Genomic DNA, 16,235 nt, shown 5'->3' with positions numbered 1-16,235 from the left:
CACTTTAATGTTGATAAATGTAAACGGATACTGATGATACGATCTGCCAGATGTGAAAAATGTGTTCGTATGTTAATGCAAATAAACCCTTTGCCTGAACCAGCCTGAACTTCACCCACTTCCCGTTTCGGTGTCACGTGACCAATGGAGCGTAAATGATTGGCTGGATGTTGAATGATTTGATACAGGGATCGATTGCTTCTCCTTGCTTGCCCGGATGTTGACTCTGAATATTTTTACACTGAATTTTTTGAGACGTTGAATTATTTTGCACTGAATTTTTTGAGACATTGAATTTTTTACACCAAATCTTTTGAAACATTGAATGTTTTTACACTGAATCTTTTAAAACACATTGAATTTTTTTCATTAAATTTTTTTAGACATTGAATTTTTTACACTTAATTTTTTTAAAACATTGAAAAAAATGTCATAGGCAAAAAAAACTGTGCTAGATATTCGATGGCTTTTAAAATTCAAAGTCTGATTTAGATGCAAAATAAAATTCAGTGTTAAAAATTTGATGTAAAAAAAATTCAGTGCTGAGAATTAGAATTCAAAACCCAACGGCACAGATTTACTTCCATACAAATGTAATGCTCAGTTAACTTAAACCAGGCTTGATGCCCAAAAGCGATCTCCGCAGGCTGCAGCCTTCGGAGTGAGAAACAGCACTGCTAAACCATGACCACCGTGTACTTTACTTTTTTACTTTAAGTTATAAAATGCTTACCGATGTGCTCTGCTCGTCGTCTCCAAAGATAAAAGTAATTGACCCCTCAATCAGACGAAGTCTATCGGCAATTCCTTCTTTATACTGGCGGAGATTGGTGAATTAGTTATCCTTGAAGTGTTCGGGCACACAAAAATGACTTTACCCACAGATGTGAGTACATTTCTTACGCTCTCGTAACTTCTGCATCCTTGAGCTTGGACTACAATATCGCAGCGAGAAATATAAAATGGCGGATTGCTGGTAGTGTTGGCCTGGAAGTCGATGTCCTTATTTAGCAGTTCCGCTGCAAATACTGTGACGTAATTGTTCAAAAAACGTAATAGATAATAGAAAAATCAGAACCGGTTGGAAAATATGACCAAAACAGAATATAAAGATATCAACAAAGCACCTGAAGAGACTAATTTCAACTTTGATGTACTTATAAACACTACAAATATACAACAAAATGCATTTAAGAGCCAAGAAAGTGGATTTAGCATGATATGTCTCCTTTAAACCTCACTCATTAGCAAAATGCTTGATAGATTTTGACCTTTCAGAAGGATTATTGGCTTTTTTGACAGTTTTTTTTTTATTCTTTTGATAAAAAAAACAATACAGTAGCAATATTGCAGAACCTAAAAATGTTTATTGCATAAGACAGAAAGACAAAATTGCACCATATTTCTTTGACAGACTTTGTCATGATAAACGTAATGTCATTAAAAATATAACACAGAACGTTTTGAACAGAAGTGAACAAAGGTGGTAGAGTTTGCAGTGCACACTGGGATCGCATCATGGTTCAGCTCACTGAACTGTAAAACACACCTGCTGTTCTTGGTTTACTGGTTATAAATGTCATGCAAAAAACATGTTGTTATATTTATTACATGTTTATGTTAGCTAAAATTGTAATTCGTAAAATATTTTAAAGGTTTTTGCAGGATTTGGATTTTATGCTACTGTGACATCTCTTTTTATCTCTTTTAATGTGGAAGGGGTTCAAAGTTTGTAAAGCAGTCGCCTTTAATGGATTTTAGACTTTTTGAGTCATGGGTATTCTATCGTATCATATTTATTCATATTTTACATCCTGTTAGTGAATTGAAAAAGATCAGAAATGGTGTATTTTAAAACAGCTCGTTGCATTCAAAGACATCATACTTATACTATTATGTGTTTTTGGTCTCAGAGGGGAAGTCAAAGATAGGACAGAAAAAGTAATGAAGGAAGTAGGCAGAAGTTTCTTTAAATGAGGAAGTTTACAAATAGTTCCATATACTTTTAAAGTTTGTGTCAGTGCAATGACAGCAACATAAAACTTGAAAACGTGTTGAGCTTTAGTATATCACCATACCAAAGTTTCGAACACAGTTTAGAAGTGTGTTCCTGATCTGGCAGCTTTCTTTGAACTATCCAGTAAGTTTTTTGGCCATACCACATCCTGTTCAGCTAGACAACATTTGAACATGGTATGTAGTCGTTGCCTAAAGTGAGGAGAGTTTTACTAATTTGTAAGGTAAGAACATGTATTTTTCTATACATTTCATATATTTTAATCAAGATTTTAATGTCAAACTGTATCATTTTTAATCCTTTACCACTAACACTGTAAGATTTTTTAGTTTAGGATAGACAATGAATGATAGCCTGATTAATGTCTGTACTAAACGAAATAAGTACTTATCACATATTGTATTTATCTTAAGATATTCATATGCATTAATTAAACAATTTATATAAACAATACAAAATATTTAAATTTCCATAATTGCAAGTCGTATGCGTACTTTTGCAAATATAATTGCATAAAATCATGTAAATTTACATAATCTTTAACATCATGTACATTACCATAAAATAAGTATTTGTTTAATTTCCAAGCATCACTTTGTTGTGGCATTATCTGATATTTCTTGATGATTGTTTAGTTACTTTGAAGTCAATGTTGCAAAGCAGTTTGAAAATGTGGTCCTTCAGATGCTATAGTCTTAGCGTGTACTCACAATTCTTAAAAATATTTTTTAAGTATTTAATTTTATTGTATTACTTTTTTTATTTAATTACTTTTTATTTAATAAGTTTATTTAATAAGTTTATTTAAAAATGTGTCTATTTAAATAAGTATATTTAATCTATATATAATAGTAGTGACATGGGATTGCAATACAAATGTAATACATACTATTATAAAAATTTATATTTACACAAATTAAATACATTTTATCCTTAAATTCAATATATACATTTAATTGAATTTTTAAATATATTTATATTACACATTTATCTAAATATATAGACATATTTAGAAATGTATGCCAGCTTAAAGTCCATCTATTTATATTAACTTTATATAGGATTCAAAAATATTGGGACATCCTTAACAAGATACAAAACATCACCCAATTAACTGTTAAAATCACAAAACCTCTTTTGCAATAACAATTTGTTAAAGCCATTGCCCTGCTTTTTTGATTTCTGTTAAAGAATGCTGCAACCACAGTAGTATTGCAAAAATACCATTTTGCTGCAACTTTATAAAATCTTTTTTTACTTAAATCGTGTGCATTCTTGAGCTGACAATCTCTTTTTGATATATGAATCTACTTTTATCTTTCATGTATTAACTTGTTTGTATTTGAGTTAGGTACACTCTTAAAAATAAAAGTACTTCACGAATCATGATGCCATAGAAAAGACATTTCTAGCTATATGGTTTAAAGAACATTTAATTTCAGAACAACCTTTCTGTTTTTAAAAAAAGTTGGTAACACTTTACAATAAGGTTCATTAGTTAACATTAGTTAATGTATTAACTAACATGAACAAACCATGAGCAATATATGTGTTACAGTATTTATTCATCATTGTTAATGTTAGTTAATAGAAATAAAGTTTTTAATTGTTTGTTCATGTTAGTTCACAGTGCATTAACTAAAGTAAACAAGATTTTAATAAAGTATTACTAATTGTTAAAATTAACAGTAACAAAGATTAATAAATGCTGTATAAGTGCAGTTCATTATTAGTTCATGTTAACTAATGTAGTTAACTAATGTTAACTACTGAACCTTATTGTAAAGTTTTACCAAAAAGTTTTTTGTAGCAAAAAAAGTTATACAAGAAATCGTTTTTCAGAACCTTTTATCAAACGATACCAAAGGAACCAACAATTGTTCTTCTTTGGCATCGCTGTGAAAAACATTTTAAGCACCTTTAATTTTAATAGTGTAATTTGAGTTGTTAGTTGTTTCTATTGGAATTTTAATTGCTGTTTCAAGCAAATAATTAATATTATGAATATTTTCACTGAAACATGATGGACACATTTGTTTTATTATTGTATACAGTAATGTACTGCTTTTATTTATTTTTTCATTTAAAATAAGTATGTACGATAGTTGCTTATGTAATCAGAAAATAGATAATGTTGATTTGATTTTCTTTGACTAGACCAGAGGTGAACAAAAGGCCAAACTATTATATCGGGAATTTTAAAGTTTGCTTGACAACTTATAGGTAAATAGATACTTAGAAACATTTTCAAATGATTAATGTTTTGGTTAGAGTTTCTTTCCATTGTAAAAAAAACTTCACTTAACTACACATAATTTAGAGATTACTTTCAGTCTGGCTTTGTATATAGGTTATTTAGTCAACTACGTGCTTGAAAGTCCCAAAGAACACACTGTCTTTAAGTTATAGATACGTTTGAATATGAATGCAAAAGAGTTGACCACTTCCTCTTTTTGCATGTATTAGTTTATGTGGTGCAGGTTCTTTTGGCTATTTACTGTTTACTTATATTTTAGTTGCTGCAACATGATATTAATGTAATGAATACAAATACGCTGAAAACAACAATAATATTATCATTAATTTAATTTTAAGAAAACTTAATTCAATCATGTTAAACTGGTGTACATAATTGAATTACGTAGATCCAACAGCTTAAAAAATATAGAAAACTTAATTATGTGCAGTTGGTAATTTCTTTAGTGTAGATTGTAATTATGTTAATTGTTTTTTAATTGTTACATAATAAGTTGGACTGGACAAGCTTGGACTGGACAAGCTTGGACTGGACAAGCAGTCAACATGCTATTTTAATTTTAAATGCAAACTTTTATCCTTCTACTAATACAATTAGCATTTACATATAAAAAAACAGTTTTTATTATTCTTGATTTCAATTAAACATGATGGAGTGCATATTATGCCAATGTTTTGATGTTTATTTCGTAATTTTGTAAACTGCCTTTTAAATTAAGAGACAGTTGTTTCCACAGCATTATGTCATTGCAGATGCTGTTGACTTGAGTCTTGACATTGCATCTATACATGTAGGGCCAGTAAGTCTTTTAAGAGTGTTTTTAAAATGATTGTGTAGATCCTTTTATTGGACGCACACAGGTTGTTCCGTTAACGTGTCTTGGCGGAACTTAACATCCAGTCTATTATTTTTTAATTGTCTGATTAGAGGCTTAACTGAACTCTGGAAGAAGTATAGTATGTAGTTGAAAATAAAAATGTTTTGGTTTCCTTAAGAAGGGGAGAGACGGCAGTCATGGGTCACCGCTTTGTGAAGGGAGGATTGGCAGCTGATCTGTAGTTAACATTGTATACATATATAGTACACATTTTACACAGTAACGTTAGTTATCCGGAAGTTACATTTGTTTCACAAAAGTCGTTTGTTAAGTTGTTACTGCTAAAACTGTCTATACATCTACATGTTGGGCAAATAGTCTCCTCAGCATGCAGTGTTTTGAAATCATTTTGCAATTGGTTTAAATCCCCATCAAATCAAAACTGACAATTCTAATTTTTCAGTGGAATGTTGCAGTGTCCATTTTTAAACAATTTATCCATGCGGGTCTTTATTTTATATAAACTTCAAAATCTGAAAACACCCATCCTTCCTCTTTTGGCGATCCTTCTCAGATGACGTCAACTCAGTTTTAGGCAGAGCATCCACTAACCCCAACCCCTTCAACTGTCACTCTGCTTTGAGTTCAATTTCTAAATGAATCAAATGAGTTTTCCAATCATTTCACTGTGGAAACAAATACATGTACACTATTTTTCTTATCTGATAATCTGTTTCACTCTGAAATATGTAACAATACGGAAGTCGGTCACGACTTTGCTGTATTTTTTATGAAGTTTTAAAAATACTTATTATCATTTTGGTGATAGGGATGTGAGGAATGTCCAAAACGCCAACAAAACAAAACCTTTTCTTAATCCCCTTTTCTAAAGACATAACTTAAGATCACATAGGAAGTATCATTCTCTTTTCTGCTTAAATTATTTAATGAATAAATTCCTCACTTAAAGGTCACATAACACATATCTGCTAATCTCTTGTTAATCTTGAGTACCTAGTATTGCATCCTTCATATAATCGAAGAGTCTTTAGTTTCAACATATTTATGAAAGACAAATCAACTGTACCACTACTTTCCAAGCTCCTGGAGCCATACTGTGGATGGAGCGGATCATGAGAATGCAACACACACAAAACATTATCCCACTCTCTCTGGATAACTTATGATTTACTTCATGTTCATGCATTCATGTTTCATCTTTTATTCACATTAAGTCTCTTATTTGTTATTATTGTTTTGGCAGAGTTAAAAGTTAAATTCCATAATTTATATATTTATATACTAAATAGATTTTCTATTTAATTGTAACACTGTTTACTTTTTACTTGACTTTGTTATTGTCTCTCCTATATAGTTAAAGTGTCTTTTAGATTTTACTTTAACCAGTAATAAATTAAGTCAGACATGTCGTTTCTGCTAGTTGCTTATAAATATCAATGGTGACATCTCACAACATGTTTTAATAGTCACATCACCAGAAAATAAGTCATCAAGTGACCCTATGTATAGTGAGCCAGTGTCTTTACCAGTGGCCGAGCCTGTGTACACGGTTTACTGATTCATAACATAGGGAGCTAGAGAACTGTTGAAACACAAGGCTAATCCTTCTCTTCAGGCCAATGCAAAGCAAACTGACAACTAGAAATGATATGACCAGTTTAAGTTATTCATTTTAAATTATTTACAGATGGGTATGTGGTTCAAGTTTCTCATACATTTTTCAGTGAAATTACAAAATTTTAAATGCATTATATGTACATTTTCCTTTTTCAGGTTATTACTAAGTGTCTAAACTTCTACTGAAGGTTGAACAGATATGGAAGAAAGGGTGCAGACTCTGCCATTTTTCTTTGGCAACATCACCCGAGAGGAAGCTGAGGAACACCTGCGACATGGGGGAGCAGGAGATGGTCTTTACCTGCTACGCCAGAGCCGTAGTTACCTTGGTGGCTATGTCCTGTCAGTGTCCTACGGCCGTCAGTACTATCACTACACCATAGAGAGAGAGCTTAATGAGACATATGCAATTGCAGGGGGCAAATCACACAGAACCCCAATAGATGTAATTGACTTTCACTCACAGGAGTCTGATGGGCTTATCTGTTTGCTCAAGAAACCCTTTAACCGGCCACGAGGCATAGAACCTAAAGTTGGACCCTTTGAAGACCTGAAAGAACAACTCATCAGGCAGTATGTCAAACAAACCTGGAACCTGCAGGTTAGTGCCAGTCTAAAACTTTTCCAAATAAGAATTTGGCTCACAGGTTAAAGCAGGAGTGTCCAATCCTATTCTCTTCCAACCCTAAACAAGTGCAAGTAATTTTTTTTAAATAATAATTTTTTTGCAATTTCAGGTAATATAACATGGGTAATGTTGCTGTTAAAGCAACACTATCATCACAATATTTTTACCATGCTTTAAAATCACAAGATGAATGAATTTACCTAATTTCGTGATTATCTATCCAAATCCTAATAACTAATACCTAATACTACACTTGTTTTAAATGACTAGATTGCACATTTTGTATGACTAGACTGTTTAAGATCAAACACAATCTTAAACATTTAACTAACATTTTTACAAATTTGCCACTCTTGTTTTGTTGACCATCTCTTTTTAATAACTGTTAACTAGGAAATTCAGATTTTAAAACAGTTTTGACCACCCAGGTTAATGAAATAAGTGTAGTCTATTGTGTTTGTTAAGATTTTGTTGGTTTTGTCACAGGGCTCAGCCCTGGAACAGGCAATAATTAGCCAGAGGCCTCAGCTGGAGAAACTAATTGCCACAACTGCGCATGAAAAGATGCCATGGTTCCATGGCAAGATTGACCGTGAGGACTCAGAGCAGCGTTTGCTTAGGATCCCACACACTAATGGCAAATTTCTGTAAGTATCTTCTGTAGAGGGCTCATTATAGTTCTGCGTAGGTCCTACGGCATAGCCGTGATGGCATGGGCTATGTGTAAGTTTTATATATACTTCTGTGTCGTTGTCCGCGTTGACGTGCTAACACACATACAGACCACTGGTATGCAGTATCCATGTGTATAACCCAGCTAAGCAATGCAATAGCCAAAGAAGAAGCAGCTTGCTGTGTATGATTTGAGAACACCAGCAGTGATGGAGGTAAATAAAGAGTGACTTTTGTTGCAATTTGAGTTAAAACAAGTCCTCAACTTGGCCAATCTTTGTTCTTACACTCGCAATCGGAAATGCCTATGAAGGAATGTGACAAAGATATTTTTGACATAACAGGAGGGGTTCTAGTGCACACACTGGCGTCCGCTTAGAATGCGTTGTTACATTTTTGGCGAGGTGTGCGTCAGGCATCGCAAAGCTACGAACAGCCTAAACATAGCCTATATGGCGTAGACCCTAGGCATGAATATAAATAACAATTTCATCCAAATAATAAAATAATGAAATTTTAGGTGCTAGGAAAAAATGGCATGATAGATGATCCCTTAAAGAAAAGAATAATTAAAAAATTGATAAACTTAATTTATAAACTAAGACTAAACTAAACTAGTAAAATCTAATAAAAACTAATAAAGACTAAACTAGAACAAATTTTATTAACTATTTTATTTTAATTATGTCTTAAAACATACATACATACACATGCACACACACGTGCGCGCGTGCGCACACACACACACACTCTGGTTTCCATGTTTTGTGGGGACATTCCATAGACGTAATGCATTTTATACTGTACAAACTGTATATTCTATTCCCCTTACCTACCCCATTCCCTAACCCCAACCATCACAGAAAACTTTCTGCTACTTCACATTTTCAAGAAACATCATCCTGTTTCATTTATAAGCTTGTTTCCTCATGGGGACATCAAAATGTCCCCACAAGGTCACAAAAATACTGCTATGCCTATCTTTTGGACACACACACATGCACGCATGCACGCACACACACACACACACACACACACGCACGCACGCACGCACGCACGCACGCACGCACGCACGCACGCACGCACGCACGCACGCACACACACACACACACACACACACACACACACACACACACACACACACACACACACACACACACACATTCTGGTTTTCATGTTTTGTGGGGACATTCCATAGACGTAATGCATTTTATACTGTACAAACTGTATATTCTATTCCCCTTACCTACCCCATTCCCTAACCCCAACCATCACAGAAACCATTCTGCTACCACATTTTCAAGAAACATCATTCTGTTTGATTTATAAGCTTGTTTCCTCATGGGGACATCAAAATGTCCCCACAAGGTCACAGAAACACTGGTATTCCTATCTTTGTGGGGACAATTGGTCCCCACAACGTGATAATTACCAGGTACACACATACACACACACACACACACACAATTACTGTTTGTTGCTAGAGTTACATTAATATAAATAAAGTTTAAATTAAACTACAAATTAGTTATGTCTGTGTACATGCACTATAGATACTATAAATTTAAATATAACGATACATTGAAAACAGATTAAATGAAACACAATAAACTGCAAATGTCATGCAGAACTTTTGGACTGTAGTGTCACTACTCTAAAGTGAAAGAAACATGCTAAAGAAAGGCACATTGTGGTTTCCGTTGTGACACTGTTTCAGAGGACTTCCTGAAGTGACCAGAGACGCAGTGGGGAGGCGGAAATAAGAACAGGGCTGAGTGGGGGTAGTGCTCTTGCTTTAAATATAGTCCTTACAACTAGCTTAAAGAAGGTGTATGCAATCTAGTCTACAGAAAATGGAAAAAAGATAAAAGACAAGTATGGGTTTATTGTTTTGCTTGTGTAAAATTGTACCATTAACGTTCCAAATTTTTGGTTTCAATTATCATAGTTACACCAGATTCTTCTTATAAATATTTGCTAATTTTTCAAAATGTTTACTTCATATCAATTTATATTATCTCACTGCTACATAAGAAGCAAGGTAAAAGCATAGATGCATATTTTAACAATTTCATTTTAGCTTAACTGCAGTACTTGCTCTTTTGCTTGACTGTTTAATAATGAATTATGCATGAACATTTATTTCATAGCTCAAAAATAAAATTGATTTAAATGATTGTATGTTTTGATGTTCTTTTTCTATTTGCTTATTTGTCAGCTTAGACAAATCTGCAAACCATCCTCTAGGTCTGCTCTGTTTCCCAGACCATTTAAGGAGTTTATCAGAGAGTACAATGCTGCAAATATTGCTGTAACATTTATCCATGTAACATCTACTTTATAATTTTATCCCCTTCTGACAGAATAAGAGAGAGGGAAACCAATGCTAAATTGGTGTCTCCTATGCACTGTGTCTCCTCCATAATAACCAAGTCATGCACTATCGTATTGATAAGGACAAGGCTGGAAAACTCTCCATTCCTGATGGCAAAAAGTTTGACACACTTTGGCAGGTAATTAAAACCTAAAATTTTGTCACACTTGCAATGTCTTTTGCAAATAGATAATATCCTAGTTAACTAAACTGACAAATATAATCAATATTGCGTAGCTAGAGATTTGCATTTCCTCGTTGGGGATGCATGGTTACATCATGACACACTTTATCAAAGGTTGAATTTGGCTTAATTCTACTGTACATTAAAACATTTCTTAGCTGTGGTTGACTTAAACTGTTTGGCATTACTGTAACTGGCAAAACAGTGTTGTTTAAACAGATTATATGTAAAGTGAGATTGTCTGGTCATTGATAATCAACATACTGTAGGTAAAGCATCACAATACTGTTTTTTGTTCTCTGTGCTGGACTTTCGAAGGTATGTTGATTGTCTTCTAGTATACAAAGAAACAGGAAGTTGCTGGTGTTAAAAAGGTTTGGTTAATGCAATGGTACTATAGGGGATTGTTTGTAAAAATATGCTTTAACCTAAAAATGCACACTATTTAATGCTTGCTGTTTATATATCATATGTTATCAATGTTCTTAGCCATAGAATTTTCATGTAACAAACATTCATGACATTACATTGTGTATCCTTAACTGATGTATTACTTCACTGTTATGTAAAAATCATTGACCATTTGCGCAACAAATGTTTGATTTCATTTTATTCTATGTCTGCTCCTTGCTACATACACAACATATATAAAACAGGCTGCCTCAAAACTTAACCCACAGTACATATGCAAATACACAATAGAAACAAATAGGCAATTGTGACAAGAATATGACTTCAGAATATGACTGTGTGTTGTCTACAATAGCTAGTGGAGCACTATTCTTACAAGCCCGACGGCCTGCTCAGAGTGCTCACTGAGTCTTGTCCAAGACCATCACATTTTTCAGAGGTAAGCACTTTTACATTTATACTCCAACATACCAGTCTGAGTGTGTTCTAATATGTGGTTGTGTGAGCATGCATTTATGTAAAGAAATTGCAGGCAAACATTCAGATGTTATGCATGTTGGACAAAATGCTTTCAGACATTTTGTATCAGTAAAGCATTCTTGGTTGCACTTTTAAATTGGTTAATATTTATGTAAATATTTGGAACATATGCAGTTTGTGTTATATATTATTAGATATCTATATTAGTTTTATTCCCATTTTTTGTTAACTTGTTAATTAAAATAAATATTGATCTGTTTTTTTGATTTTCTATTGCAAACCTGGGTCTTAATTAAAAATATTTGACTTTAGACTATCATGTAATTTAACACAAGGGCCACGAAAATTATATCATGTAATGGTTGTTACATGTATCTTAAATTGATTTAATAAATCTCTGAGCTCTCAGTGGTGAATTAACAGTATAATATAGTATTTAAATATTTTCTTAAATGATTAATGTAACATGTTTGTGTTTAACTGATTAACTGCTGCTGTTATAATGCTTAAAGCAATTATAATGGGTAATGGCTCTATAGCATTAAGCATTAGTATCAAATAGTGTAGGATCCTGGAGAATAACCTTATGCTCTTTAAAATTGTGGTTTCTAGCGAGGTGCCACAGGTGGGATTCTCTCCAGAATCAAATCGTACTCCTTCCCCAAACCTGGCCAAAAAAAGGTGCACTAACACGCCCCTCTCTTCTTCTGTTTCCCCCACTGGCAGTGGTAGGACAGCCGCCTTGCTTGCGTGTGATTTTTGCTTCTAATTTCACTTGTGGGATGCCCATTCTCTTCCTTCTTCCATTTATTACATTGCACATCACATCAAATTAACATCAACAACATTTACTGTTTAAAATAATGAATTAATATTCATTATCTTCCTATTGTTAACAGTCAATTATAAAACAAATCAATGTTGGTTGATGTTTGGTTGAATTTTACTCATATAGTAATTCATTTGCTTAAAAACAATAATTATAATCCTACACTGTTAAAGGTGAAAAGTTGGCAAGATTTAAAGAAATACTTCAATTGGTAACACTTACAAAATGTAAGTTTTTTTCAACTTAAAATTTCACTTTACATTATGTGAAAATGTAAAGTTGAAAAAAGATTTTTTTTTAGTTGTTACCAATTTAAATTTTTTTTTTTAAGTTGATCCAACTTTTTAATTTTAACTGTGTAAAGCTACTTTATTTATAGCATCTAATTTGCCTAAGAATTTTGTACAGTACTTTGTGTACTTAAAATATGTCTTGGTTACTAAGACATATTTTAATATATACCTATACCTTAAAGAGAGAACAAGACATTGTCGGTGTAGTGACACTAGGAGTTCATCCTAAGAGATCCAATAAATTTTATTTTTAGAAAAGGCCAAATTAAATTCACTGGCAAAGAGAAGTGCATGCCACTCTCATAAGCATATGGGAAAAATAAGGATCTTGTTTCAATCATGCAGATTTGTGCCAAGATGATGTCCCAGGCATTTTAGTGGGCAGTTCAGGGGCCTCATTTATAAAGCATGAGTACACACAAAACAGGTATGGAAACATGCGTACGCTACTTTGTGATCTATAGAAACAAACTTGATCGGAGAATGTGCACACCTGTAAGTAAACATTCACCCATGCGTACGCAAATTCTTGGAGAAAATTAAGGGGAAGTGGCAACACAGATGGTAAGGTACTGAACTGAAATCAGTTTGAAGAAAGTAAATGTGACAAGAAAGATTATAAGTATTAATGCCACACACATTACATTTCAATATCAATGTTGGATCCACGTTATCATGAAGATGAAATCCAGCAGTGTTATTTTTGCGTGTACTAAGTGATATATTAATTTAAAATGTATTTAAAATATTTAATCAGCGCTGTCTCACCATCACAATGTCCACTACAGAAGTGTGAGATGGCCTGACTCCATAGAATACAGGAAAGCATAAAAAACCATCCATGATTAGATGATTGCAGAACACAGTGTAAAAAGTCAAATATTTTTCTTAATTACTGTGCATTTTTTTCATCAAATGTCAAAGTGTAGAAATACAGCCATTCCCGGACAATCATTTCTCTTTATGTTATTGTTATAATAGCCCTAATTATGGTAACAACCAGTTTGAAGCAATGTGTTTGCCTTTACATTATAATAAATATTTACTCACATGTGTGCAAGTTAATGCAAGTCTGTAAGGTAAAAGGAAATTTTTATTTATGTTTTTAAATTAAAATTACTTTATTTTATATGTCCGCTCTTTGTACGCTATATATCAAATATTCACACTAAATTATGTTTTATTAACACAGTTTGGGAGGAGCACTTCTAATAGGCTACCTCCAGCTGTCTCCAATCAGTAGTCTGATCAACAAACACTCTAAATAGAAAACTATGTTGGCATCAGTGGTCAGGCGTTAGCCTGGTTTAGATTGTATCTAACCAATCGATATCACTTTGTTTATGTAAATGAGGAAGAGTCATATCACTCCCCCGTTAAATACGGCGTACCTCAGGGATCATTTTTAGGCCCTATCCTATTCTTGTTATATATGTTACCTCTAGGAGACATTATCAGGAAACATAACATACGTTTTCACTGCTATGCGGATGATACCCAGCTTTACATCTCGTCACATCCTAGCGAAACCCACAAGTTTGCTAAGCTAACAGACTGCATTAGTGATTCTAGGGACTGGATGGCACATAACTTTCTTATGCTAAACTCCAATAAGACTGAGATACTTATTATGGAACCAAATCGCTCCAAACATATGTCAGATTACAAGTTGCCCATAGATGGCTGCACGGTGGTGCCATCTTCCACGGTTAAGAATTTAGGCGTAATGTTCGACAGCAATCTATCTTTTGATAGTCATATCTCCAACGTCTGCCGCACCGCATTCTTCCATCTTAGAAATATCTCAAAAATACGCCATATGCTGTCTGCATCAGATGCAGAAAAGCTTGTCCATGCTTTTATGACCTCTAGAATAGACTATTGTAACTCGTTACTCGGGGGATGCCATGTAAATCAGGTAAACAAGCTTCAGCTAGTTCAAAACTCCGCCGCAAGAGGGCTTACTCGATCTAAAAAGTATGACCACATTAGTCCAATTCTGGCATCTTTACACTGGCTACCAGTTAAATATTGCATACAATTTAAAATATTACTAATCACCTACAAGGCCTACAGAATACAATCCACCACGTAAACTGCGGTCACAAAATTCTGATCACTTAATTATCCCTAGAATATCAAAAGTGTCTAAAGGTGGTAGATCCTTTTCCTACTTAGCCCCTAAGCTCTGGAATGATTTACCAAATAATGTTCGAGTATCAGACACAGTCGATCAATTTAAATCTAAACTTAAGACATTCTTCTTTAACAAAGCATTCACATAAAATGTCCAGTAAATGAACCGCAATAGTTATTTTGTCTAGAACAGGGGTGTCAAACATGCGGCCCGCGGGCCGGATACGGCCCGCAAAGGTGTCCAATCCGGCCCGCGTGTTGATTTATACAGTATTATTAAATATTAAATACATATTTTAAAAACCCTTTTAGGCGGGTGTCTAGTTCGTTTTTAATATGAGAGACTTGCGGAAAGCAGCAAAACGCGGAACATAGAGCAAGCACGGTGCCCAAAAATCTTGCCGTTTTATTGTTACCGCTCCGCTAAAGATCCACCGATTCTGGTAATCCACTTCGTGTTTTCCCGCCCGCTCCGCAGCATCTCTGTGTCCACTCTCTGCCTGGAGAGCGAAGACGACAGTTTCCGAAGTTCGTTGCATTAACAGGTAGATTCATTACATTATATCAGTTGTTAAACCGGAGAATTAGTAATTTGTAAGTATGTTTATGTATTTCTTCCGCTAATGATTTGTTGTCAGTGTTCAAAAAGTGCTAACATCTTAGCAAGCTAACAAAAACAAAATATCCACATTCTTATTAACGCTACAATGCTTGTCTAATCGATTTAATGTTCTCGATCAGATCTAAGTTAATATAAACACTAAATTTGCTGTTGTTGGCACACTTTGTAGACAAAAAATACAAAAACACCAATGCTTTCAGAAAATAACGACAGAGAACGGAAAGAGAGGCTTTTAGCAGCAGTTCAACATTGCAAACATGGATTCAAAGCTCCATCAAGCCAGCAGGTAAATCATATTGAATATTTAGCAGATTGTCACACTTTAATTCTTATTATATTTCCCATTATAATCACTTGTCTAAGTTGATGCTAGTAATATAACACATAATATTTATAATACTTTATTAAAACCATAATAATAGTACCACCCCCCACAGTGCCATTTTTGGTTTGGGCCACTGCCCCATCTAGCATTTTCTAAATGACTGTTCTCATTACAAATATATTCCAAAGAAAAGTGAATGGTTTATAAATAATTTTGGCAATTTTAAGGCAAAAGAAGTTAAATTAAAGCTTTTCAACCTAAGGCCAGTGGGTTTTGTTCAGATGTAAATTTGTGTGTATAATATACAGTATGAGTGTGACCTTATGAAATGTAGTTTTCACAGAGCTGTGTGTTTCTCTAGTTTTCTTGCTAAACAAACTAATTAATTGGTTTGTTTAGTTAATTTTAACAGAATTATCAGCACACTAAGGTTTAAAAAAATTATCCGGCCCGCACTTCGTGGCATTATTTACCATCCGGCCCGCAGCCTAAAATGAGTTTGACACCCCTGGTCTAGAACAAAGCATTCACATACCTCATATGGGTAATATA

At 33.7% G+C, this 16,235-nt stretch overlaps 1 protein-coding gene across 1 annotated transcript in view; it reads left to right on the top strand.

The window, feature by feature from the left end:
- The first annotated feature begins 1,999 nt into the window (after positions 1-1,999).
- syk (spleen tyrosine kinase) overlaps positions 2,000-16,235 on the top strand; it is a 109,177-nt gene continuing 94,941 nt past the window's right edge. The window contains 7 exon segments of the mRNA XM_065240645.2: positions 2,000-2,240; positions 6,886-7,330; positions 7,844-8,004; positions 10,393-10,420; positions 10,423-10,542; positions 11,354-11,437; positions 12,091-12,159. Coding sequence (XP_065096717.1) covers positions 6,929-7,330; positions 7,844-8,004; positions 10,393-10,420; positions 10,423-10,542; positions 11,354-11,437; positions 12,091-12,159 — 864 coding nt within the window. The 5' untranslated portion in view covers positions 2,000-2,240; positions 6,886-6,928.

The sequence above is a fragment of the Paramisgurnus dabryanus genome, chromosome 10 (genome assembly GCF_030506205.2).
Source record: "Paramisgurnus dabryanus chromosome 10, PD_genome_1.1, whole genome shotgun sequence".
Taxonomy (NCBI): domain Eukaryota; kingdom Metazoa; phylum Chordata; class Actinopteri; order Cypriniformes; family Cobitidae; genus Paramisgurnus; species Paramisgurnus dabryanus.
Note: the sequence above shows the minus strand (reverse complement) of the source record. Positions and strands in the feature narration are given on the sequence as shown.